The 25,462-nt window shown below is 52.7% G+C and overlaps 3 protein-coding genes across 6 annotated transcripts; 2 read left to right on the top strand and 1 right to left on the bottom strand.

Annotated features, from left to right (window-relative positions):
* The first annotated feature begins 2,824 nt into the window (after positions 1 to 2,824).
* Positions 2,825 to 12,677, top strand: LOC117639906 (phospholipase B1, membrane-associated-like). The gene is made up of 8 exons (XM_034375955.1): positions 2,825 to 3,001; positions 10,165 to 10,343; positions 10,424 to 10,706; positions 10,781 to 11,007; positions 11,096 to 11,255; positions 11,348 to 11,499; positions 11,585 to 11,753; positions 11,900 to 12,677. Exons 2-8 carry the CDS (start codon positions 10,167 to 10,169, stop codon positions 12,106 to 12,108), a joined length of 1,377 nt encoding a protein of 458 aa, XP_034231846.1. The 5' UTR covers positions 2,825 to 3,001; positions 10,165 to 10,166; the 3' UTR covers positions 12,109 to 12,677.
* Positions 12,611 to 16,707, bottom strand: LOC117639837 (probable methylmalonate-semialdehyde dehydrogenase [acylating], mitochondrial). Its single transcript, XM_034375814.1, has 11 exons — positions 16,470 to 16,707; positions 15,981 to 16,112; positions 15,385 to 15,534; positions 15,215 to 15,293; positions 14,941 to 15,140; positions 14,696 to 14,863; positions 14,362 to 14,608; positions 14,096 to 14,277; positions 13,822 to 14,001; positions 13,632 to 13,730; positions 12,611 to 13,546 (listed from the first exon to the last, which is right to left on the bottom strand). Exons 1-11 carry the CDS (start codon positions 16,509 to 16,511, stop codon positions 13,445 to 13,447), a joined length of 1,581 nt encoding a protein of 526 aa, XP_034231705.1. The 5' UTR covers positions 16,512 to 16,707; the 3' UTR covers positions 12,611 to 13,444.
* Positions 16,708 to 16,744: 37 nt separating this feature from the next.
* On the top strand, positions 16,745 to 24,747 carry LOC117639600 (trehalase-like). Of its 4 annotated transcripts, XM_034375474.1 has the most exons (4): positions 16,745 to 16,874; positions 17,261 to 17,478; positions 17,608 to 17,653; positions 19,365 to 24,747. In XM_034375474.1, the coding sequence occupies exon 4, from the start codon at positions 19,527 to 19,529 to the stop codon at positions 21,471 to 21,473; it is 1,947 nt and encodes a 648-aa protein (XP_034231365.1). In that variant the 5' UTR covers positions 16,745 to 16,874; positions 17,261 to 17,478; positions 17,608 to 17,653; positions 19,365 to 19,526; the 3' UTR covers positions 21,474 to 24,747. The 4 variants fall into 4 exon arrangements, with proteins under 4 accessions (XP_034231365.1, XP_034231588.1, XP_034231437.1 ...); XM_034375697.1 differs by lacking the exon at positions 17,608 to 17,653; XM_034375546.1 differs by lacking the exon at positions 16,745 to 16,874 and having other exon boundaries at positions 17,255 to 17,478.
* The last annotated feature ends 715 nt before the right edge of the window (positions 24,748 to 25,462 follow it).

Genomic DNA, 25,462 nt, shown 5'->3' on the forward strand with positions numbered 1-25,462 from the left:
GGGACGAAAACAATTTAAAACTCGCACATTGCTACCCGGCCAACCGCGTACTTGAAAGCCAAACTCAGAAGCAGAGCCCCGCAGTCAACAAACACTTTCGCTACCGAGCCGGCGCGACGCGCGACGCGGCTCGACCGATGAGGAGAGAGAGGATAAGGTTGGAGGGGAAGGCGACCGAAGGCATGGCCAGCACGTGTGCTACATACGCATCCACACGCACACAGACAGACAGACACACACACACGCGCGCGCGCGCTGCACACGGCGCCGCGTCACCTGTCAATGGATAATGCCCCTTCCCCCGCGTCTGCTCGTGTCACAGCGCAGCGGCCTACGGCCCGGTGCGGCGTGGCCCGGCGTGGCCTGGCGTAGCGCCACAGTGTCGCCATCGAACGGGGTGGACGGAAGGACGCCGTCGAAGTCGTTGTAGTTGCAGTCGCCGTTGTTGTCGTTACCTAACATTACCTTTTCTAAGTAGTGTGTATTGGATTGCGCGCATGGGGGACGTCGATTTCAGCTCCGCGCCGATGGGCCGATCGGCCGATACCTGCTTCACCGCGCACCGCGTAGTGCAACTTTTGCCGCGAGCGTGGAAAAGCGGAGACCGCACAGTGGGCCAGAAGGCCGGCACGGCGGCCAAAACTCTAGACGCGTTTTGAGCTCCAGAGTCACTATATGGGACTCGAACCGAACGTGTGACCCCACCAATGGACTGCTCGCCGAACGAGGAACCCATTGGTGGGGTCACACGTTTCGTTCGCGTCCTGTTTTGCGACTCTGGAGCTCAAAACGCGTCTAGAGTTTTGGCCGCCTCCGCCGGTCTTCTGGCCCACTGTGGACCGGGGTCTCGGGGTTGGGGGTTGGCGACGCGCCGCAAACCTTCACGCCTGGCGGGTAGGCCACGCCACCAGGCCAGACTGCAGCAGACTGATTCCGAGAGTCGTCGCTCTGTCTCTCTCGCTCCCATACTGAACGCCCCGCGAGTGCGGCCGCGAGAGACACAGCGACGAAAACGACTCTCGGAATCAGTCTGCAGTACCGCACCGGCTGCCCGCGGCTGCCAGCTCGGGCGGGCGGGCAGCACGGGTGACTTCTTTCTCCTGTCACCGCTGCAATTGGCATAAGCACCGTGTGACGGAGACAATGACGGCAATGGCGGCGTCGATGGGCGCGAGCGAATCAAGGCCTTGCGGACGAACAATGACTGGCGGGGCTGGCGGGGCTGGCGGGGCTGCCGAACCCCTTTTGTTTTACAGAGTCCGCGAGGCTCGGCACGGCAACGTTAGCGTGTTATGAGGCGCGGCGCGTGGCTTCGATTTAACTAACGGGGAAACACGGCCGGGCTATCGACGCCGGAATCGGGGCTGGGCGGGGGTGGGGCGGGGGTGGGGCGGGGGTGGGGCGGGGGTGGGGCGGGGGTGGGGCGGGGGTGGGGCGGGGGTGGGGCGGGGGTGGGCGGGGCGGCACGCGCAGCGCGGGACTGGTCTGCGAAATGCCGCAATTATAAGGGTCAACTACGACAGTGTCTCGACCTGGCCTATTCCAATCTCCCGATACCGATGCTCCGCGGCTTACCAACCAGCGACGGCGGCGGTCCAGGGAGGGACCAGGGTTCGAGTCCAGACGGGGCACGGCGTTTATCTTGACGCGGTCGCCGTCGCCGCCGGCGCTAAGCCGCTGTAAGTGAGTTATCCCAGCGCGGTGGGCTCTGCCCTGGCTCTGGCTCTGCTGGCCCCGCGCTGCCCTTTGGCCGCCGGCACTAGGCAGAGGCAGCCAGGCAGCCGCAGGTGACGTGGATGCGGTCACCGGCTCGCCGGGTGACGTGTCGGCCGTGTGTGTACAGTGTACATACGCACGGTATCGCTCCCTGCGGTCGCCGCGTCCCCGCGGTCCAGGGCGCGGGCCGCGCGGGGAGGGAGGTAATACTTGTGTTGCGGTTGGCGCGCCAAACTGCGCGGGGCGGCCCGCAGCGCCACGCAGGGCTGGCCGCCAGACTGATTCCGAAAGCCGATTGCGGCGCTCTGTCTCTCTCGCACTCATTGGGCGTGCCGTCTCGGTGCGAGAGAGACAGAGCGACGAAAACGACTGCAGGGCGGGCAGGGCCAGGCGAAGCCAGGCGCTATCAGACTGCCTCGCCCTGCCCCGCCGCTTCGCGGTAATGGCGGTAATCACGGCCGGCTAGGCTAGGCCGTCTCCGGATGCTGCCACTCATATTCGGGGACCGCACTCGGCCGGGTGCGTGCGAAGAGACGTGGCGGCGCTCTGTCCCTCTCGCACCGATACGGAACGCCCCGGGAGGGCGACGGAGACAGAGCGACGAGACAACTCGCCCGGACTCAGACTACTGGCGGTGATGGAAAAACACGGGAAAGTGGATGCACCAGCCAGGTGCGTTTTGTTGGCGATCTTCTGCCGGAGATGGCGTGCCTGGCCATGCCGCGGCCGCGTTGTTGAGCCGTGCGTTGTCTTACCTAATGCACACATTCTAGCTCGCGCGCTCCAAATGCAATCATGAAGGCTCCTCTTCGGTGTGCACGTCGCCATGACTGCGGGGGTGGCGGAGGACGTACCGATGTCGCGGTGGTCGCGTCGTGCGTTGGGGCCCTGCCCCCCGGCCCTGCCTGCCGCCCGCCGCCCCACGCGAGGCTCAGGCGGCTCAGGCGGCTCACGGCCCAGGCCGGCCCAGGCACACGGCTGCGGGGCACGGCGGCACGGCGGCACGGCGCGGCCGGCCGAGGGGCACCGGGGCTGTCTGGGGCTCCACGCTCCACGCGGCGGGACGGCGGGGCGGCCCTCCTGCTCCGTCCAGTCGGCAGGCAACGGCGGCCGCGGCGGCACCACCGGCACCCTACGGCCAGCACGGACTCGAGGACCACGTCAGTGCGTGTGTGCGTGCGCGCGTGTGTGTGACAGTGTGTTAGTGTTTGTGTCGGTGCCACTGGAGTACTCCTCAGCGTCCGAGGGCCCTCTCTGACCGCCCACCGGCTTCGGCGCGCGCTCGGTAAGCACATCGTGGACCTAACCTTGCCTGGGCTTAACTCAGCGTGGTGCTGTGAGTAGGTCCGGACTGCGCGGTCCGGCTCGGTGCTCTGCTCGTCGGCGCAGGGGTGGCCGCGTGGCTGCCGCGGCGAGGCCGAGTCCGTCGTGCCCGTCGTGCGTCCAAGTCTCCACGCAGGACTGCCTGCGCTGCGCGCCCGGCGCGGCTGCCGGCGTGGCCTGGCCCTAACGAAGGCGCAGTAACGTGTTGGCGTTCGTCTTCGTTAGCGCACCACTCCGCGCGCTGCGCGCCCACGGTGGTCTTGGCGTGCTAGCCGCTGGAGCCGCGCTGCGCTTCCATAAATTCACAGCCCGAAAAAAGAAAAAGGCCGTTCGTTAGATAAGTGCGCACGATTTTCCCAGACACCGCGCCGCGTGCTGCGCAGTGCTGGGCCGCTGGGCTCTGGCTCCGGCCGGCCCTTGTGTCGAAACGCTTCGGCAGCTCGCCGTGGCTGGCATGGCCGTTTCGGCCCTATTCCTGACCCGCGGAATCCTTCCGGAGCGCCGCGCCGCCGCCACGCCGCGCCTGCTACAGTGTAGTGTGTGGAAACGCGACGAGCCGAGGGCCGCGCCGAGGGGCGAGCTGCACCGACGAGAGGTTTCGTTTCGTTTTCCGGTAATTGGCGCTCCGAGTATAGGCCAAGAAGGCCGAGAAGGCCAAGGAGCTGGTGAGCCAACCGGGAGACTCGTTGCAAAGCAGGGGTCAGAGCGCAGGTGGGCCCCCCGGCGCCACGGCGCCCCCGAGTCCCCAGCGCGCCGTAGCGGTACTTGCTGTGGGCCCACCGCGGCCCGGCCCCACCGCGACTAGCCGGCTCGGAAGCAGCCCCTCTATCTCTATCCCCTCGCACGTCCCCGCGGGCCGCGACTCCCTCGCGCTCTATCCTCGCGCTCTATCCTCGCGCTCTATGCCTCTCCGCCGCGGCGCGGGTCACCGCCGTGCAATCGTGAGGGGCCTAAGCGGCGCGGCGGGTCTCTGGGTCTCCAGGCGGGTCGTGGCGGCGCCGGGCGGCCGGCGTACAAAGACCTAGAGACCCCTCGCGGGGCCCTCGCGGGGACCCTCTGCGGCTCGCTAGACTCGCTCTGCGGGGAGCAGCAGATCGCAGAACGGATAAATAAACACTCATCAAGGCTCCAGGAAGGGGCCTGGCGGGCCTGGAGGGCCTGGCCTCGGTGTCATTGCATGCACAGCGGGAAAACGCCGGCAACTACGCGAGAGAACGGCTCATTATCGCCCAAGGAGTACAGGCCTTGCCGAAATTTCTTCTTGGGTGTTTCGCAGTGATATCCTGCTGGAGAGGCGTATTGCCCAACGCCGACGTACAGCTGCTGTGCCGACTGTACCGACAGTGCCGCGCGGTGCAGTACAACATCCGGACGTCGGCAGTCGGGTAGTCCGTAGTATAGCACGAAAAGTAAAATTAATGAATGTCTCGCGGTCCGCGGTGGGGCCACGCGGATGGGCTACTTCGGGCGTTACGCGAGGACGGCCGGCCCGGCCGGCGGACGAGACGCAGGGGCCGCCGGTGCTGCTCCCGGCAAACGAGGCCCTGGGCGCGACCACGGCGACGCTGTCGCCACCGAGTGTCGCGACAAGATGGCGAGTGTCATAGAGGCGAAGCTGGGCGAGGCGCGCTCCGTCTGGCACACGGCCGGCGCCGAGCTGAGGACGGCGCGCATGCGCGGAGACAGCGCCCGCCCTTATGTAAGGGGCACCGCGTCGTGGGATCAGCGCGGCCAACGTGATGAGGCCCTCGGCCTACGGCCCCGCCGCCGAGGGGCGCGTTTCAAGGGCACCGCGCCGCGCGCGTTCGGCGCGCGATTAACGCTGGAGCACCACGTGGGAGACATGACCGCACTGCTCCCTTTCTCCCTTGGCAGTGGCGATCCGTGATTGGCGCGTGACGTCACTGCGATCCGATCCGGGACGTGCTGTGGGCCACCGGCAGCCACCGCAATGGGCCGAGCGTCGAGTCCACTCCGTCATCGCGGGGGCAGCGGGTAGGGCCTCGCGTCGCGTCGCGCCGCCTCGCGCCTACTTTATGGCCGCGTTGAGGGAGCGCGTCGCGGCGCAGTTCGCACCTCTGTCATCGCCTTAATGCCAGGGGGCCACGGGGCACAGGGCAGTGGCGGAGGCAGGGGCGTGGCGCCACTCGCGGATCAGACAACGCATCACAGCCCTCGGCCCCTCGTCTCCGTCCTGGCCACGTGGACGACGCGGACGGGCGCGGCCCGCCCCATGATCCGGCTCCCAGGAGTCAGTCTGGCCGCCGGACAGAGAGAAAGAGGGGGTCTCACACACACACGAGCCGCCAGAGCGATTCGATGAGAAAGACGAGTGTTCCGGCGCGCGGTGGAGTGGAAGTTCAATGGAAACCCCCGGCGGAGCGGCCGGCGCGGCCGGCGCGGCCTGCGAACCGAAACGAGCGCGTAAAGCCGTCCGCTCGGCCGGGCTCGGGGCGGGGCGGGGCGGGGTGGGGTGGGGCGGGGCGCGGTGGCAGCGCCGTGTGCCCCCGTCCCATGAATGGAGAACCACGTGAGGTGGGGTGGGGTGGCTCCTGCATAAGCCACGCTGCTGCCGCTGACGCCACCACTGCTAATCACCTCGCAAGCAGCATCATGGAGTACGCCACGGCGCCCGGCGGCCACCGCCACCGCCACCGGCACGCGAGCCAGCCTGTCGTTGGATAAGTGGCCGTCGGTCGACTCCAATCAATGGGCACTCGCCTCCCGACCGTCTTCCAGCCGCTTCCAGCGGTCTGTCTACCGAACAAAGGCCCGAAACACGAGTATAGCGTTGCCGGCTGCGACGCTGCGACACCCGTTCTAGCACGACGACCTGAGTGCCGCGCTGCCGCGCCGCCGCGCGTCGCGTGAGACTCGCCCCGTCCTACGCTGCCTGCGCCAACCCAGCCAGCCGGCCGGCCCAGCCCTGCCCGTGCTAGTGTGGCGTGTATGGCGCGGCGGGGAGCCCGCCGCTACTGGCCGCCTGTGTGTGTGCGAGCGCGCGTGTCCGTGTGCGTGGCACTGCGTGCCTGTGCCTCCGGTCCCCGGTCGGTGTGTGAAGCAGTCCATTGCCTCTTCGCCGGTCGCTGCAGCGCTGCCAACCGATTGTGTAAAGCACCCAAGTTGGCAATGCGGCAATGCGGCAATGCGCGTCCCCCGGCGTGCATTCTGATGATCCGCGCGCCCGCACGTCCGAGTGACAGCGCGACGCGCGACGCCGCGACGCCTCGACGCCGCCGCCTGCAAAACCAAATGCACGCCGACGGCGTGGCGCAACCCGTCTCGCCAATTTTATTTGGAACAATGCGCCGCTTAGCAGTGGCGTGGTGCGTCGCTGCGGCGCTTCCAGGGGGCGGCGAGGCAAGAAGCCAGGCAGGCCCCCGTCACACAGTGGGCCAGAAGACCGGTGCAGGCGGCCAAAACTCTAGACGCGTTTTGAGCTCCAGAGTCGCTGAACGGAACTCGAACCAAACGTGTGACCCCACCAATGGATTGCTCTCCGAACGAGGAATCCATTGGTGGGGTCACACGTTCGGTTTGGGTCCTCTTTAGCGACTCTGGAGCTCGAAACGCGTCTAGAGTTTTGGCCGCCTCCACCGGTCTTCTGGCCCACTGTGCGTCAGGCAGCAGGAAAGGGCAGGCCAGGGCTTGGTGACAGCCAATAAGGCGCGTCATCGCCACTTTCGCCGGCTGCGTGTAAACATCCTGATGCGGAGGCGAGGAGGCAAGGCGGCAGGGCGACGGTGCGATGCCACCCCGGACTGCGCGTGCACTCCCGGTTACACCTACAATGTAAGCTGGTTGTTGCAGGCGGCGAGCGCGTGGCACGGCACACTGTGAGCACAGCAGCCAACATGACCAGTGGCGTCCACGTTCAAAGGGCGACCCAAGGGTTCCTTCCACGCACGCCATGCTGGTTCCATTCGAGGCCTCTCTGAGGACCTGCAGTGATCGCGACCGCGACACTGCCCGCGCGACCGCGTGGCCCCCCCAGGCGGCAGCGCGCCTGCGGACGGCAGCTAGGCAACCCACCGGGACGACGCACTCGGCTGCGCTCGGGCTGCCTGCCCTCCGGGCGCTGAGGCTCTCCGGGGAAACTAGTTTGGGGGAAAAAAGTGTCCTCTTTTCGCGCGGACCTCGTAGAGATCGTGGAGCTGGGGGAGCTTGTCGACCTCGGGGACCGAACGGCGGTGGAAACAGCCAGTGGCCCCCTCGGTCCCCTCGGTCCCGTCGGTCTCGGTCCCCGGGGCCACTTTCGTCTTCGTCCTGCACTGATCCACGTAATACGTCGACACGTTCGTCTCTGTCTGTCTCTCTCTCTCTCGGTTGCGCGAAGAGTGTTGGATGCACCGCGTCGAGGCGTGGCGGCAAAGGTTAACTCCCACGCCGCATTAGGGCGTCATTAGACGAAGAAGGGGGGGGGGGGCAGCCAGCAGCCAGAGTAATTGAGTTATCGGTGTGGCATGCCGGGGCATGCCGGCCTGGCCCGGCCTGGCCGAAACGTATAGAGGGCCGCGCACCGCGCACCGCGCACGCCATTTCTTTCTTCTTTCTTCTTTCCGTTTCGTAATTAAAAGGAACAGCCGCGCCTGTCCGTGCGGCTGCCTGAAGGCTGCCTGCCCGCGCGGCTGTCCGGAATGTCTTCATCGCGCAGACAACAAATTGAAGTGTGAAAGCAACAACGCCGAACAACAGACACACGCGCGCGCTGCGCGATGCGCGATGCGTCCGCAGTTCTGCGCCATGCGAGCGCGCGGCGTAGTCTGTGCGGCTTGGGCTTTCGGCGCGGCTCTCTTCCTCTCGACCTTCTCGCTCTATTAATTATTCTGTTCCCCCGCATTTGTGGCGAGTCCGGCTTTGGGTTCCGTGCGCGTCGCGGTGCGCGTACGCCGGGCAGCCCGGCATGCACTGCCTGCACTCCCAGCTCTCCCCGCTGCAGCGCCTAATTCACCACAGGACGACCCAATGTTCCGTTTTGGACGGCATCATCTGTTGTGCGTCCACTCCACCTGCCTCCAAAATGCTGGTATGCAGGCCCCGCTTGCGTAACCGTCGCGCCCCGCCCCGCCCCGCCACACCGCAACCCGGCACACCCCGCCACACCCCGGCCCGGCCCGGCCCGGCCAGCTCAGTCGCGCCACTTTGGGCGCCCCCCTCCCCTTTTCCAGGCAAAGTCTTTGGGAAGAATTAGTGCTTTGGGACGTTGGCCGGACCATCGGCATGCGCCCACCGGCCACCAGCCCAGCCATTCCGAACACGGTGTTCGTCGCACTGTCCCTCTCTCTCGCACTCATGAGGGTCTCCGTCTCGGTGCGAGAGAGGCAGGGCGGCGAGACGCTCCTCGGTGGGCCCGGCGAGGCCCCACAGGGGCTGCCGCCGTGCCGCCGTCGCGGTCATGCTGCTGCACTCGTCAAGGGCGCCGGCCGAGGATGCTGCGGATGCTGCACTGCTAAGTTGCCCCACAAGGCCGCCGAGGCCTTGAAGACGCCCCGCTTGCCCCGCTCGGCCGGCGTGGCCGACACGACGCGCCGCGGCGTTACTTTTTCATTTTTTATATAAAAGCACGGCCGGCGTGGGAACGGCCAGGGAAAGGCCTTAAGTGCTCCGGTATCAGCCGCGCAGCCCCAGCGCCAGCGCGCCAGCCCCGGGCCCGGCCCTGCCCGGCCACGATAGCCGCAGGAAAACATCAAGAACGTTCCGCCGGAACTAACCCAGTCCCCAGGCCCCTGCCCCCAGTCCCCAGCCCGCCAGTTCGCAATATTTGTGGCGCGGTCCACTGCGAGTAGCAGAGCTCGCAGAGCCACGAGACCCCCGGCGACGTCATTGCACCCGCCACTACTCTGGCCATTCCGCCATTCGGGCAGTGTATCGTGTCACTTTGGAACAACTGGTGGCTCTGCTGCCATTGGTGGACGCGGGAAGTTTCAGTTACGCCGTTTCCTCTTTAGCGGTTTGCTTTTCCCGTCGCGTTCCTCTGGCGCGGCTGGACGCTGGACCGGGCTGCTTGGTGCGTGTCGGGGGCCGGGGGCACGCCCAGGAAGATGCCCCCGCGCCGGCCCGTCAGGACAACGTCGAAGCAGAGAACGCGATGTTCCGTCAACATCGTTGATAGAAAGTTGGCTAAAAATAGTGTCCGAGGCTTTCTTTGTCGATTCTCGTTAATTTGACGCCGTCTTGACACCCATTGGTCCAGGAGGCGGAGGCGCGCGGGGCTTGTGTGAAAAGGGGAGGGGCGGGGAGTGCGTGTCCGTCCGCGCGCAGGTCCGCCAGACGGCGCGTCGCCCAAGCCGGCACGGCACGGCGGGCACGGCACGGCGGGCACGGCACGCCACGCCACGGGGCCCAGCCCAACGAGCAGGCCCTGCACGCCCTGCGCGCGTACCGGCCAACCGGACCGGCCGAACCAGCTCGCCCCGCCTGGCCGCCCCGGCCCCGCCGCCCGGCCCCGCCGCCCGGCCCCGCCGCCCGGCCCCGCCGCCCGGCCCCGCCGCTGCCTCTAAGTCCTCAGTTCAGCTCAGTACGCAGACCCTGACTTTCACCTGTGGCCTCTCCGGTGTCCCTGCCCCGCTGCCCCGCCCCGACCACCGTGTGTGCCCACCTCCACATCATTCACTCGGATCCGCGGGAATCGGCCGTAAACGCTAACGATGGACGGCTTGGTGCAGAGCACGCAAAGACCGCCCTTTTCGCTGCCAATCGCTGCTGCTCCGCTCAGCAGGCCGAGGCTCGTGACATGACACCGGTGACGCCGTGAGCGAAGGAAAGACGCGCTGCCAAAGAAAGCTTTTCGATAGGATCGTGCGATGCGCTACGCAGTATGCCGTACAGTATGTGCGTTTCCACTTGACGTCGCGCTGCGGTCAGAGTGGCACGCCTGCCGGTCCGGCCAGAGGCCCGGGCCGGCGCCACGCCTACAGCACGCCGACAGCACAAGGATGCACGCAGCACGCAGTTTGTCCAACTGTTTAGACGCGGCGCGGCGACAGAGTTGCGCGTTGCGCCGACCTGGATCATCATTTGCTCAGTAGCACGCGCCTGGCCGTCTTGGGCAACCCCGGGTCCGGGTCCTCGGTGTCCTCGGTCCGCGGCCATTTGTCACTTTGCTTTGTTTTTGGCTGTTGGCAGGGATGGGGGCGTTGCGCGGGGCGTTGCGCGCGCCGCCATCGCCCGCTCCGTCGCCGCTGCTCCTGCCCGGCGTCGTGGCCGCCCTCGTCCTGGTGCTGCTCGCCGCCCTGCCCGGCCCCGCCCGCGGCCAGATCTTCAGCTCGCTGGCCAACAACGACATCCTGCGCCCGCCCTGGCTCGTGAGTGTGTTCAAGATTGAGCCGCTGTGTGCGAGCGGTGCGAGGGTACCCCGGCACTGATGTCATTGGCATTCCCCCAGACGAACCGCGGCGGCCCCGGTCCAGGAGGGGGCACTCCGGCCGAGCAGTCGGGCATCCGCAGGCAGCCCCTGTTCCCCGCGACCATGCCCTTCCCCTGCAACTCCACGGCCACGGGCCCGCTGGGCCGGTCCCGGACGACGCCCACCTCGGTGCACCGGCTGCGGCCGGGCGACATCGCCGTGGTGGGCGCCATGGGCGACTCGCTGGTGGCCGGCAACGGGGCGCTCGAGGAGTTCGCCCTCGGCACCCTCATCGAGTACCGCGGGGTGTCCTGGTGCGCCGGTAAGGACTTAGCGTCTTAACAACAAAAGCGGTTACGAACTCACACTATTTTATTTAATTTTTTTGTGGCGCAGGAGGCCAGGGTGACTGGCGGCACTACCTCACGCTGCCCAACATCCTGAAGCAGTTCAACCCCAACCTCAAGGGCTACTCCACCGGCAAGGGGGAGTTCCTGGCCAGCAACGCGCACATGAACGTGGCGTTCCCCGTCAGCGCTGCGTCCGACGCCTACAAGCAGGCCGTCTTCCTCGTCAAGAAGATGAAGAAGGACCCCACGATCGACTTCCACAACGACTGGAAGGTACGCCCCGCGCCCAGCCGCGGCCGTTGGACCGTGCGGACGTCCTGCCCGTCCTGACGGTATGGCGCTCTGCTTGCTCTGCTTGTAGATGGTGACGTTGCTGTTCGGCGCCAACGACATCTGCTCCGCGCAGTGCTACGATCGCGATGGCACGTCCGCCAACCAGCACGCGCGCAAGCTGCGCCTGGCCCTGGACTACCTGCACCAGAACCTGCCCAGGACCTTCGTCAACCTCGTGCCCGTCATAGGTCAATGTCTTGCGCAATGCACAGTGCGCGACGAACTTGTCTCCAAAATGTTCTAGTTTCGCCAATCTTTTGTTATTGTTGTTTTCCACCAGACCCGTCCGTGTCGGTGAGAGTGAAGCGCTCCTTCATGTGCCGCGTGCTGCACCGCTTCTTCTGCCAGTGCTTCCACCTAGACGGCAACGCGGACGCCATGGACATCATCACCAGCTCCGTGCGCGACTTCCAGCGCGCCGAGAAGCAGCTTGTATGACTCTGCCTCCAATTTCCGACCGAGTCTGAAATCCATTGCCTCTGCGCGATTACTAACGCAAGTCTGACTCGCACGGCAGGTGGACAGCGGCCGCTACGACACCCGGGAGGACTTCACCGTCGTCATCCAGCCCTTCATCAAGCTGTTCAACGCGCCCACGGACCGCGCGCAGTGGGGCACCGAGGTCATCGACATCTCCTACGTCACCTACGACTGCTTCCACTTCAGCCAGAAAGGGCACGCCATGGGTAAGTCGCAAAGCAGAGTCGCCTCCGAGTCCTGGCGGCCTCCGCCGGGGCGGCAGGCAACCCAACGCACCCGCCGGCCAGATGGGAGGCCGTAACCGCCGTAACCACTCTAAACGAGGCGTCTGTTTCTGTCATTCCCTCCCCAGCGGCCAATCTGCTTTGGAACAACCTGCTGCAGCCCATCGGCTTCAAGTCCACCACGCTGCTGCCGAGCCTGCTCAAGGACTTTAAGTGCCCGTCGGCCGAGGCGCCGTTCCTGTTCACGGCCAACAACACCAGGACCTTCCTGACGAGCGGCACGCAGTTCCTGCCCCACGAGAGGGCCGCCCTGGCGGCAGCCTCCAAGTCGTTATGACCTCGATGACGTCGCCGTCGCCCCAGTGGCCGCCGGCCGGCAACTCCGGGCGAGGCCGCGAGGCGGGGAGCGGCTGGAGGTCTTCTCCAACTATCTGGATCAACAAAAGCCCACCTCCTCGTCGTGGAGTCACTGCCCCCTGCCACTGCCTCCGCCTTTCCTACCAAGATGGGGTGACGGCCGGGTGGGGTATGCTGTATACCTGCCTTGCCTCTATTTTATTACGCTTCACAGAAGAACTGAATTAACTTAAATGTGTGTGTGTGAGTGTGTATGTGAGTGTGCTTAAATTTAAGTCCAGTCAGGAGTGTTAGGACCACCCTCGCCATACTGTTCTTTCATGGGTTGAGCCAACAAAGGAAGAATCCATTCATAATGGGTGTTCAAATAAAAACTTAAGAACATGTGCAGTTGTAATTATGAAATCTGGAGAACTGGACTGCATATTTTGTTCTGACACCATAGTAAGATGAAAGGAAGAGTTTCAATAAACAATACCAAATCAGTAGCAAGATGTAAGGAATTTATTGTTGTTTTTTGTTATAAATAAATATATTGCAACAGATTTATCAATCAAATGTATTTTACAACACCAAAACAATTCGGTTAACCTACTCAAAAACAGTCTTCTAGTCCACACTTGAACTAATGGTGTTTCAACTAAGACTCTGGCAACAGCAAATAGGAATGTTACAGTGACTCCACCAAAAAGAAATGGCACACAGACAATTCATATAAAAATATCTATATATAAATCTAAAATTATCAACATACGCACTAGAAAACAATGATAAAATAGAACATGATGGGAAAAACTTCTGCACAAAACAACACATCAATGATACTTAATAGAATCAGCATCTTGATTTCACACAAACAGTTAAAACTCTGATATTTGCTCAGCTTCACAATACTAATGGAAGACATCTTGACTTTACAATTCAGTAACACTGTTACAAATGTTAGCAAAGTAGTGCATGCCACTAATACTTCTAGGGCACCTTGTTTGTTAAATTAGCACCTTGACAAGAGAACAATACTTCTATGAATACAATGCAGTATGATCAAGTGACCCTCAAAACATGACTCAATAACACATGGAGAAAAACAGAAAAAATAACAAATTTTTTTTAGGACATGTATCAAAATTGTCTTTGTACTTTTAGCTATAATTTGTACTATTTACAGACAGCCTTATACAGGCAGTTAAGGCACAAAATTGTTTATAAAAAAAAATAAAAAAATAACAACACAGACTCCTGCATAGGGATAGTTTTGTATATGGCACAAATTGCTGGAAGAACGCGGATATGCGATGGGCGGTGGGGTGGGCATCCTACTTCATGACAGGCATGGCTACTGCCGCCTGAGTGTGGGTCACATCCTGCTCACGCCAGCTCGAGGTAATAGTCTTGGTTTGAGTGTAGAAATTGACACCCTAGGCAAAAAATAAAAAGTTTTGTTTAAATAAAGGTTAAATTAGCTCAAAAAGACTGTGGAAGATGAAAATACGGATATCTTACTTGTTTGCCATAGAAGTGCTGATCTCCCAGGAATGAACCACGAGAGCCAGTGAAGGAGAACATTGGCAAGGGAACAGGAATGGGGACATTGATTCCAACCTAGTTAAGGTGAAAAAGATGTTGTTACGACTAATTATATAGAAATGGTAATGACTAACATGGGAGGAAAAATATTATTTGTAAAACATACCTGGCCCGCTTGAGCTTCAAATGTGAATTTTCTTGCAGTGGCACCATTGTTTGTGAACACAGCTGCACCATTACCATAGGGGTTCTTGTTGATAATTTGAATGGCTTCATCAAGAGTATCAACAGACAAGCACACCAGAACTGGGCCAAAGATCTCCTCCTTGTAACAGCGCATGCTGGGCTATTTTTTAGACAAAATAAAACAAATATAGAGGTAAACTAGTTGACAAAAATAAGTTATGGTGAAAAAAACAAAAACTAAGACTTTTACTCACAGTAACATCAGTCAAAATAGTTGGGCCCACAAAATTGCCCTTCTCAAACCCAGGAACAACTAAGCCACGACCATCAAGAAGTAACTTAGCTCCTTCCTGAACACCGGATTCAATCAGTTCCAAAATGCGCTTCTTGGCCTCAGGGGAGATGACTGGGCCAAGATCAGTACCGGGAATGTGGCCTGCAAAAAAATACCCAGACATAAGTACACTTATTGACTGTAGGAAATATTCATAAACTTAAAATTAAAACATGGCAATCTTACCCGCATTCACCTTCAGACTTTCAGCACGGGCCTTCAGGTCAGGCAACCAGTTCTGGGCCTCCCCAACAAAGATAGCCGTTGACAGAGCCATGCATCGTTGACCAGCAGCACCAAAGGCTGCTCCTACCAACTGGTTCAAGGAATTCTCTTTGTTTGCATCAGGCATGACAACACCATGGTTCTTGGCACCCATGTTACTCTGAACTCGCTTGCCATTCTTAGCACCCCGTTCATAAATATGCTTACCCTGAAAAAAAAATGTAAGGGAGAAAAAAACATTATCATAGTATACAAAAAAACTACTCAGAAGTTTGTGATTCCACCAACTACCTACCGCTTTGTCACCACCCACAAATGAGATAGCTTTGATATCTGGGTGATCGCAGATGAAATTGACTGAGTCATGGGTGCCATGAATAGCATTCACAACACCAGGCGGGCATCCAGCCTCATTCAGAAGTTCCAACAACATCATACATGCACCAGGGTCACGCTCAGATGGCTGATGAAAATAAAGAGTCTCTATTACTCTCATATATCCAACAGCAACAAAGTTTAATGAAATAAAATCAAGCAGACCTTCATGACATAGGTGTTTCCAACGGTGATTGCAACAGGGAACATCCAGAGAGGTACCATAGCCGGGAAATTGAAAGGTGCAATGCCAGCGCACACTCCTAGGGGCAGTTTGTAGGAGTAGGTATCCAAATCTTTGGCAATACCAGATAAGGTTTCACCTTGCATAAGAGATGGAATAGAGCAGCAGTGCTCAACAACCTCTGCAACAAGATACAGTGTGATAACGTTTTCATTCAGTTTGGTATTGTTTTATTGATTTAAGAGTAAAACTTACGAAGGCCACGGAGCACATCTCCTTCAGCATCAACAAGTGTCTTTCCCTGCTCTTTAGTGATGTTTGCAGCCAAATCTTTCTGAAATTAAAAAGAAATGTTGAATTGTGAAAACAGCCAGTTTAAAAGTGTAAAAAGTTGGATTATGAGACCAGTTTTAAACATTACTGACCATGTTTTTGCGAATCAGCTCAGCAAATTTGAACATGACTGACTGTCTAGAGATTATGGAGGTGTTGGACCAGGCCGGGAATGCATTTTTGGCTGATTCAACAGCCTTTTGCATCTCCAAACTTGTGCTTTTGGGCACACGAGTAACCACCTGTCAAACAGAAAATACCAGTTTACAATAAAAACATTAGAAATGACAGGCAAAAAGAAAAATTAGTTACTCTGCTGTATTCTGGTTCTAAATTTGCAACATCTGAGATAAGAAACCCTCATGTCAACACATCTTATTCAAGATTACACAACTCTTATCAAGTTACCACCCTGAAAGCAATCTGTGACTTATCTCCATCTAGAAAGAAGTTGAAGCAGAAAACCGTAGCTAAGGAATAACAAACCAAATAATTCTAAAGAACCCAAATAATTGTAAAGAACCATGTTAAACCATTTAAAAAATAAATAAATGTGTGGTAGTGAACATAAAGTTTGAAAATGTCATGCGATAATGTAAAGAGTGAGTGTATAAATTCTACATTTTTAAGGGGGTAGAAATTATTTAAGAATAATCAAAAATTGACATGCCCTTATCGCATCATTTACCTCATTTGTTGCAGGGTTGTGCAGGTCTACCCAGTCTTTGGTGTTGGACTCAACAAATTTTCCATTTATAAAAAGTTTTGTGTTGGGAACAGAACTCATAGAACGTGCACCTGTCATGCACACCCAGGACTTCTGTAAAAAAATAAGAAAAATGATGTGTTACTGTACACAATTTATATTCTCGTATACATCACAGGGTACACTAAGAACTCAAAGAAATTATAATTCATGAAAGAAAGACAGGAAGGAATGGTGAAAGGACTTAAAAGGTTTTGTTCATTCATAGCTGGTAACACCTGAAATAAAATAAGTCGCAAATCATCTGGCCATTAGCAACAGCATGAAGCCTGAAGCAAACAAAGTAGTCAAGGCCAAAAGTGACATCACACTTCTCTGTTTCCACGCGGCAACATACGAAGGCCAAAGATCTCGCTGCGTAAAATAAAACGGTGAAATGACTCAATTAAACGAGAAAGTAACTTGACTAACCTCCAACACGGGCAGACGGTTCCTCAACATCACGGAAGTCATGGTAAAGGGTGCCTAAAACCTCCCAATTTAACAGCGGCCGGGTCGAGCGCTCCCACTTGCTGCTTAAATAGTCAATGTCGTCCTCGCCTCGACGCGGTTCCCAACAGCAAACCCCGCAACCCGCGCCCGCACCGGGATTGTGCTGTGATACTGTGCACGTCACTGTGGCCCTGCCCGTCACCCGTGGAGAGGGGGCAGACCGGCGAGGGACATGCCCGACATGTTTCCCAAGGATCTACGAGAAGATTCAACCACATGGGGCAAATCTTGCCATCAGGGTCAATAGAAAATACTGCGGTCTAGCTATCCGCCCAAGATCTATGTCATATTATTGACGATGTGTAGAATTTGAAGGATGAACAGGTAAGGATCCACCCACGACTCTTTTAAAAAATGTGCCACTTGCCGCTCCGAAGCTCAGCGCCCCCTGGGCTGCCATAGTGGCCAGTTGCTGAACTACAATAGGTTGTGGAGTCCAACCTCAACTTTCCAAGTTTTCTCGACGACAACAATAAAAGTAGATAAAATTGGAACCATCAAGTGATACAGAGTCCTCCAAACTTCTTATTTCAGGCTAATAAATTTTAAAAATATTAAAATTTGGTCTTGCAGCCACGTGCACAACCTATCTCAGTCGCGACGGTGCTGCACTCTAGCGAACTACCGGCAATAACAACAAAGCGTACCAACTCTCCGAAGCTAAACATGTAGTGAGATCATATATTTATGGTATCTTCTACGTCTTTCAGGTCAATAAATTATCTCAAGTTTCGAGAATTAAAAGGTCACCCATGTTAACTCTCATAAGTTCCTCCGAAGAAGAGGGGACATATGATTAGAGCGTTTCAGCTGTGCGTGACTGTACTACATTAAAAACTGTAAAGGGGGCGTCATTGAACAACGTATTGTAAGTGAAAGCAGAAGCCCGAAGCCCGCACTCCGCCGTACGAGCTCTGTGTAACCGAAGGTAAGTCCGTTTAGAAAGAAAAGATTAATGCATTGTTTAAGTGAGCGTTATTTCGTTCAACACTCCGCACGAACGATAGCATACTTTAGCGTCTCCTTGCGTCACTCACAGCTGTCTTTCTCCTTTTAGGACGCGATTACAATGATATCCGCGCGGTGCTAAGAGCAGCTCTAAGGTTAGTGAAAAAGCCATGTCGCTCTGACCTTCCAGTCTAATCGTTGAGCCACAAAACTGCTTCGTAATGCCTGTTTTTAATTTTGGTGCTGGGTTTTGATGCAAGGCCTACAAACGCCACACTTTTTGGGGAGATATGAGCAATCAAACGTCTGAGCCCTCTGCAGTAGTCTGTGGTTGCCTGCTTACTCTTGCCATTTCTTGATACTTTTGCATCCGTATTTGGGTGGAGGAGTTTCTCCTTGTTCCATCGATAGTTCTATATTTGTCTCATGAAAAAATCTGCCTTATTAACCTATGGAACCTTTTGTTTTATGGGCTAGTTTGTCTTTGCCCTTCACTTAACATTATGTGAATGAACTGGTGACTCAAATCTATTTCTATTAAATTTTTTTTGACAAAATACATCTTTTTAGGCATAGGCATTCAATGGAGCCAACAGTTTTTAAATTTGAGTGTTTTCAGATGGCAAAAATAAGTTGTCATGCCTGTCTGAAAGTAGAACTTTTCTGTACTTTTTGGAGTTTCAATTTTCGGTTCTTCAATGCAAAATATTTATCCTGGAAAGAAAGTATATTAAATCAAGACAATATGGTTTTAAAACATTCTGATGCAGATGAAATCAAATTTTGCAGTGTAACCCGCATTTATCTTTGTTAATGAGATAGCCCTTTAAACCAGGCTTTGGAATGATGCCAATAAGCCCCACAGACCCAGTTTAAGACCAGCAACTTTGAAGAGGTTTATAACTCTTGTATATGTATTTAGTTCCATTCATAGAAATGAGCCCTTTTGTTGTTTTCATTAATAAAGTTCAATGAACAAGACTAGCCCAACCAATCCATTTTTTTATTTACATTGGTGTTTATGATAAATTTTGTTTCAAATGCAATGTGGTAATGTATTATGTTAGTGCTTCACTTTCATATAAATGAACAGCAAGCCTGCTACGCTGCTGAAAGGAGCTTAAGAAAAATCTTATTGTCTGTGCCAAGACAAAAATAGATGAAGGACTACTCAGGAAAGCTTTTGCTGAAGCCACTCTTTCATTTAAAAGTCTTACTCTGTGCTTGAATTTTACAACTAACCACCTTGGAAAAGAGGTGCTTCATTTTGGTCGCTTTAATACTTGCAACTTGTAATTTTGTTGTCTCTATCATCACCTCCCTCCACAGTGTGGGCCTTCCCCCTCCTGTACCTTCTCACTCCTTCCCCCACTCGCCATGCTCTAGTGGTTGCCCCCCCCACCCACTCCGCCCCCTCTCCCACAGTCTCAGCTGGCTGCTGTGAGTCCCTTGTCCCTCCCTCTCCAACATCAGTCTGCATTTGAGCACCTCTGATGGCTCACTGTGCTGGGCTGTGCTGGGCTGGCCAGTGATCTGTGCGGTGCATCTGTTTTCCCTGGCCACACTCTGTTCGCTTAGTTGGCTCAGTTTGAAAATGATTGCTCATGTCAACCAAAGCAAATTGGTCTGTCATGCAAGGCTGGCAGGCGTGCAAAAGGCAGACCTATAATTGGTCAGTATTCATGAAAGAAGATTAATTTTTTCAGTCTCACTTATCTTGAGACATTTGTTCCTTTGAAAAGAAGCGCCTCTTAGCTTCATCATGACTAGTTAATTATGGGGAACTTAATACCTTGTACAATTTCAATAAGCATTTTTATGTTTGTTATTTATTTAACTCATGCAGTTGTCTTCTCTGTTTTTCAGAGTGATGTGAACCAGTGAGCGAATCTCCAGCTGCAACCTACAACCCTGCTTTGTGAAACGGAATAGAAAGTGAACAAAAAGTTATGAAAAACCTCTCTTTGTACAGAGAACATTCAGTGAAGTGTCAGTGATCGTGAGGACTGTTTGAGCTTTTCCTTCATCATGATGGCTCAAGTTGTGTTAACAGTGCTTTGTGTTGTGGCCGCTGTCACAATCCATAGTGGAAGTGCTGATACTCCAAAGGAAGCTCTCCCTCCTCCATGTGATAATATTATTTATTGTCATGGAAAACTGCTTCATACCATACAGATGGCATCACTTTATCATGACTCTAAAACTTTTGTTGATATGAAGATGAAATTCACAAAAAATGAAACTATGAGACTATTTGAAGATATGATGGCAAGAACTCATGACAACCCTTCAAGATTAGATTTGGAAAGATTTGTGAATGAAACTTTTGAGCCACCAGGCAGTGAATTTGAAGATTGGGATCCCTCTGACTGGAAGCCAAGTCCAGCCTTCCTAAAAAACATTAGTGACCCTGCTTTTCAAGAGTGGGGCAGTGAATTACACCACTTATGGAAATCTTTAGGACGCAAGATGAAAGATGAAGTCAAGTTAAATGAAGAATATTATTCAATAATCTACGTGCCCAATCCTGTGATTGTTCCTGGTGGCCGCTTCCGTGAGTTTTACTACTGGGATTCTTATTGGATTGTGCGAGGCCTCCTTCTTTCAGAAATGTATGACACTGTACGTGGCATGCTAGCAAACTTTGTGTCAATTGTTGAAAGAATTGGACTTATCCCTAATGGTGGCCGAGTTTACTACGCCAGAAGGTCACAGCCTCCACTTCTTACTCCAATGGTCCATAGTTATGTAGAAAAAACTCACGACATGGATTTTGTCAAACAAAATATTAAAACATTAGACAAAGAGTTTGACTTTTGGATGGAGAAGCATACTGTGTTGATTGAGAAGGACGGGAAGCACTATAGACTAGCCCGTTTTATTGATTACTCCTCAGGCCCAAGGCCAGAATCTTATCGAGAGGACATTCAAAGCGCACAAATCTTTCAGACTGAGGGCGAAAAAGATTCTTTTTACCGAGAGCTCAAAGCTGGGGCTGAATCAGGATGGGATTTCTCTAGCAGGTGGTTCATTTTGAATGGCACAAACAAGGGGAACTTGACAAATACCATGACCACTAATATAATTCCAGTTGATTTAAACTCTGTCATGTATTGGAATGCTGTAATTCTTTCTGACTTTCACAAGAAACTCAATAATGCTAGTAAAGCCTTGTATTATGAAGGTTTAGCTCAAGAATGGCTTGAGGCTGTGGATAAAGTGTTGTGGCATGAAGAAGTTGGTGTCTGGCTTGATTATGACAAACTAAATGAAGTCAAACGGGACTATTTTTATCCAACAAATTTGGCACCTCTTTGGACTGGATGCCTTGACCCTGCTAAGAAGGAAGACTATATTGGAAAAGTACTTAAATATCTGGAAAAGACTCGTATTATGGTGAACCTTGGTGGAATTCCAACGACATTAGAGCATTCTGGAGAACAGTGGGATTATCCTAATGCTTGGCCTCCTTTGCAATACATAATGGTAATTGCTTTGGATAACTCTGGCGATCCGTCTGCAAAAGATTTAGCCTTTGAGATCACAGAAAAGTGGGTTCGATCTAATTATAAAGCTTTCAATGACACACATGGCATGTACGAAAAGTATGACGCCACTGTTTTTGGTGGTGGAGGTGGTGGAGGAGAGTATGAAGTTCAGCTTGGATTTGGGTGGACAAATGGAGTCATCATGGAATTCCTTGAGAAGTATGGAGAACGTTTAACAGTCAAGTCTCGCTTTGAGGAAGACCATCCTTTAATGTCTGCCTCAGCATCAAGACCAGTTGTTGCCATAACAGTTGCTGGTCAGGTGCTGACAGGAATTTTAGCTTTCCTTGTCACTGTGGCAGCTGGCTGTGTGGGTATCACAGTGTACAGAAAGAGGCATCAGTTCAGCAATGCACCAGATAGGCAAGCCTTATTTCCTAAGCTAACTGGAGGCTACATGGAGCTTAGAAACATGACATTTGATTGAGTGTAGTATAGGGAAGATGTTACTGAGTATAAGCCAATCATTTAAAAGAAATCTCACAAAAGCCGGTTTTTTGTTTGTTTTCTTTTTTTTACTTGTTTTTTTTTCTTAAATCATCTGAGACGTTAACCTGAATGTAAATTATATACATGACTAGTCCCTGTAGATCTTATCCAGTGAGATGCATATAATGCTCTATAGTCACAATCACTAGATGCTGTGTCATGAAGTCCTTGCAAATTAAGTTTTCAATCTGTGAATTAGAGGTGTGTAAGATTTTACTGTGGAGAGCAAGATTTTATTTATATTTATGAACAACATGTTAGTGCTGTGATTAGCGTTTCCAGAGTTATTTTTTAAGATAGAAGAAATTTCTTTCAACATTTTTAGACAGTACTTTATTCTGTTGTTTTTTTATGGTCAGTAAGCTTCTTATTTGTGATACTCTGATGAGGATGTCTATTTTACTTACAAGGACTCTGGAGAAACCATTTCTTGCACACTTCTAATGCATTTTGACGTTGACAATGAGTTACTCTCATATATTTTTGTATAGTGTAGTTTCTTTCTGTGCACTACTGCTGGCAGAAGATGAGACGCAATACGGTTTTTAAACTAGACAGGATATGCTATTGCCTTGTTACTGTTTGGAGATGTTCTAAACTGTATTATTGTCATGCCAAAGTTTTGTTTTCCTTGCCTATGTTCTCTTCTAGATTTTAAACAGTTTTAAAAGTCAATTTGTTTGTTTTTCTGATTCTGAGTGATATGATCACACGTATGCATGCGTATGTGATTGAATGAGAGATAGAAAATTGTTTACATACTAATTGATTGCTTATTTTGGTGAATGAATGGAATTGTGTATGTGAAGATTAGGGTGGAACTGGAGCTCAAGGAGCTCCTCATTGTGATATAAACCTGAAGGATTTGTGAAGAAAGTTCTTGTAGTCAAATTTGACACGGCAGTTCCTGTCTTATTTTACCAATTTGATAGTTTGATCATACTCCTCTTCGATTTGTGATAGTTAACTAATAGTGATCTTATGAAAATAATCACTATACAGTAGTCTTATGGCAGGATTCATACCCCCTATTTTATTCTTATGCAGTGGACGTGGACATGGCTCTGAAACTCTAGCCGTGATTTTGTGACAGTGTTAGATCTCTTTCTTAGGTTCACTCTCGTGTCCCCTTCCTCTTATTGGTGCATATTCCCAGTTCTTAATCTCAGGTAGCAAGTTTTAGACTGTTAGATGTTTGTACACCCATGTCCATTGTCTTCTGTATTTGAGGGAAGCATTGTTAATTATCAATTCTTATCTATGTAAACCTCAACCTGTTAGTGATTAAAGAGAAGAAAAGCTCTTGTGCTTCTTAGTGACATAGAGCTAAGTCTGTCCAGTGAATTTTGCGTTTGATGTTTGGGTTTGGCTGAGAGGCTAGTGTTAATGGATGTGTCAACACCTTTGTGCTGATTGATGCTTGTGATTTCTTGTAAATATGTTGTTGACTACTTCGAAGTGTGTATTTTTGATGCAGTATTCATGACTTTTAACTTCACTTGCATATAGCCATGCTTTAAGTAGTATTAGTGAGAAAGATGTGGCTGAAAGTAAATGTATGTAATAAGTGTGCTACCTTTTAAATTCCTACTACCTTTATTACCCGTGTATATAATTCCCTAAGATGTACTTTGTTTTGTCAAAGATGCTTTGCACTTGCTTCTGGCAAGTGTGCAATTTTTATTCTCTATGTATTATGAAGACACAATTAGATTGGATTTCTACTCCTTGAATATCCACCTACCTTTACTTCGAGAGGGGAGGCTATTATGAAATAAGTACTTGGTGCTGTTCCCAGGGAAACAATCTAGACTGCCTTTTATATTTTAAGATTTTAAGGGATTTGATCCTGCTGTATTTCTAAGGACAGAATGTGTGTCAGAAAGATCATTTTCGTATTTATTTGTGGTTATTCTGTTGATCAGAAATATGTATTTAATGAGTTTTGTGATGGGATCACCAGTTTGAATTAGCATCATATTGCTTGACAAAGCATGTATGCTGTGTGCATGTGCAATAATACAGTCAGTTGCAGGATTTTCATAATGCAGGAGTTTTTTTCTTATTTCAAAGTTGATTGCATTAATTATCTTGTGTGATCTTATTCCATTTTATGATTTAAATGATATTACTCCAGTACAAATTGGGATCTGTAGATGTTTGAATTAAATTTTTTGCCTGACAAGTTTGCTTAGACAAGTGGAAGTAATGTTTTCATCATACTGCCTGCTGTGTGCACTTTCAATTAAACAATTGTCGTCCTCCAATGGTAAAATCAATATTGTTCACAGCAAACACTAAACTTTTACGCTACTGTGACTGATGTGGTACATGTCTCACACAACTTACTATAATTTCAACAGTGATGATCTGCAAATTATTATTACATGGTTCTAATAATCGCAATCAAATCATTTGCCATTTTACCCTCTTCTTTTTTACTAGTAAAGTACAGATTCTTCTAATTTTATGGGCGCCCTTTGGGTTTGTTTCAACTTTACTGTATGTTGTAAACATGCAGTTTGTCCTTGAATTGAATCTTATTATTAGGCATTGTGATATGGCAAAGGTTTGCAGGTCACCCTAACTTGTAATCTCGCTATATCCTGTCACATTGTGATTCAATACGACCTCGTGTGCTTTTCTGAGCTATCCTATACCAAAAATGAATTATTTTATCTGAAAATAGAAAATTGTTTTTTAAACCACTTACTTTTTTTAAAATTTAGTGTTTTGCTCAGAAAGACATTCTATATTGTGCATGGTCAGCAGTTTTGTTGTTAACTTGTTTTATTTTCGAGTGTGTAATGGAGAAAATGGGGCAGGCACCCAGGTTTTTCCCTCTGTTATTAGTCTATTGTAACTTTTAAGTATAATTGTACCAGTGTAACGTAAAGGTGCCAAAGAGAGTTATTATGCTTTGTTTAAGAAAGGATCATTTTCTCAGAGATTTTCAGTAATTTTCACTCCAATATATTTTATTACTGCTGTAATTTTGTGCCTTCTCTCTGCCACTGAACGTCTAGAAATTTTGCTGTGTCTTAAGTGTTGTGACCTGGTTTCTTTTTCTCTGTAAAGAAAAAGTTTACATTGTAAACCCATTTGCTTTTCCTTGCTCTCTTAAGCTTCAAGAGTATTTAAAACCTTGATGGCTTATTTTTGAATCTGGTATTAAAATGGTATTTATGAAATAAACATATATTTTCAATTAACGTGAAAATTATTTTTTAACCAACCGGAACTCGTCTTCAATCCAGATAGGCTACAAGGCTCGAGATCAAGTCTCAGACGAAACAAACCAAATCGGAGAGGAAATGGTGTCCACAGTGGGGGAGGGCCAGCGTCATGAGGTGCATCGTCCGAACGAGGAATCCATTGGTGGGGTCACACGCTCGGTTCGAGTCCCATTTAGCGACTCTGGAGCTCAAAACGCGTCTCGAATTTTGGCCGCTCCACCGGTCTTCTGGCCCACTGTACGGTGGCGAGGCGACCAGCAGAGCGATCCCGCAGAGGTTTTCGTCGCTCTGTCTCTCTCGCACCCATACGGGTCGCTCCATGAGTGTGAGGGAGCGCCGCTCAGATTGAGACCGCCGGCCGCCGCCGCCACTGCACCGAACTTGCACAATCCGGAAGGGGCACTTGGGCGGCGGCGTAACAATGCTTCCTGCTCATCCGGCCGTCGCGTCGGCCCGTCCGCCTGGCCCGTCCGTCCAGCCCGCGAGACATAACGGCGGGCCGGCCAGTGCCTGCGTCAGCATGCGCCAGGCCGGGAGCAATCTCATGGGCAAAGCCATGGGCAAAGCCATGGGCAGCGCCGCGGGCAAGTCATGGGCTGGCTGCCGCCGGCGGCGGCGGCGGCGGCGACGAGGCTCGTGCAGCGGAGGCGAGGCTAGGCGGCTAGGCGACGGGACGGCGACACGGACCAAG

This window comes from Thrips palmi, unplaced genomic scaffold (genome assembly GCF_012932325.1).
Source record: "Thrips palmi isolate BJ-2018 unplaced genomic scaffold, TpBJ-2018v1 HiC_scaffold_1, whole genome shotgun sequence".
In the NCBI taxonomy this organism is placed as follows: domain Eukaryota; kingdom Metazoa; phylum Arthropoda; class Insecta; order Thysanoptera; family Thripidae; genus Thrips; species Thrips palmi.

Excerpts from the sequence above, each read along its gene's own strand:
- LOC117639906 (XM_034375955.1), top strand. The coding sequence starts at position 10,167 with ATGGGGGCGTTGCGCGGGGCGTTGCGCGCGCCGCCATCGCCCGCTCCG. Across the intron at positions 11,008-11,095 it reads ACTTCCACAACGACTGGAAG|ATGGTGACGTTGCTGTTCGG; the intron begins GTACGCCCCGCG and ends CTCTGCTTGTAG. Across the intron at positions 11,754-11,899 it reads CCAGAAAGGGCACGCCATGG|CGGCCAATCTGCTTTGGAAC; the intron begins GTAAGTCGCAAA and ends TTCCCTCCCCAG.
- LOC117639600 (XM_034375474.1), top strand. The coding sequence starts at position 19,527 with ATGATGGCTCAAGTTGTGTTAACAGTGCTTTGTGTTGTGGCCGCTGTC.
- LOC117639837 (XM_034375814.1), bottom strand. The coding sequence starts at position 16,511 with ATGACTTCCGTGATGTTGAGGAACCGTCTGCCCGTGTTGGAG. Across the intron at positions 15,535-15,980 it reads ACAACCCTGCAACAAATGAG|GTGGTTACTCGTGTGCCCAA; the intron begins GTAAATGATGCG and ends TCTGTTTGACAG. Across the intron at positions 15,294-15,384 it reads AGCTGATTCGCAAAAACATG|AAAGATTTGGCTGCAAACAT; the intron begins GTCAGTAATGTT and ends TTTTAATTTCAG.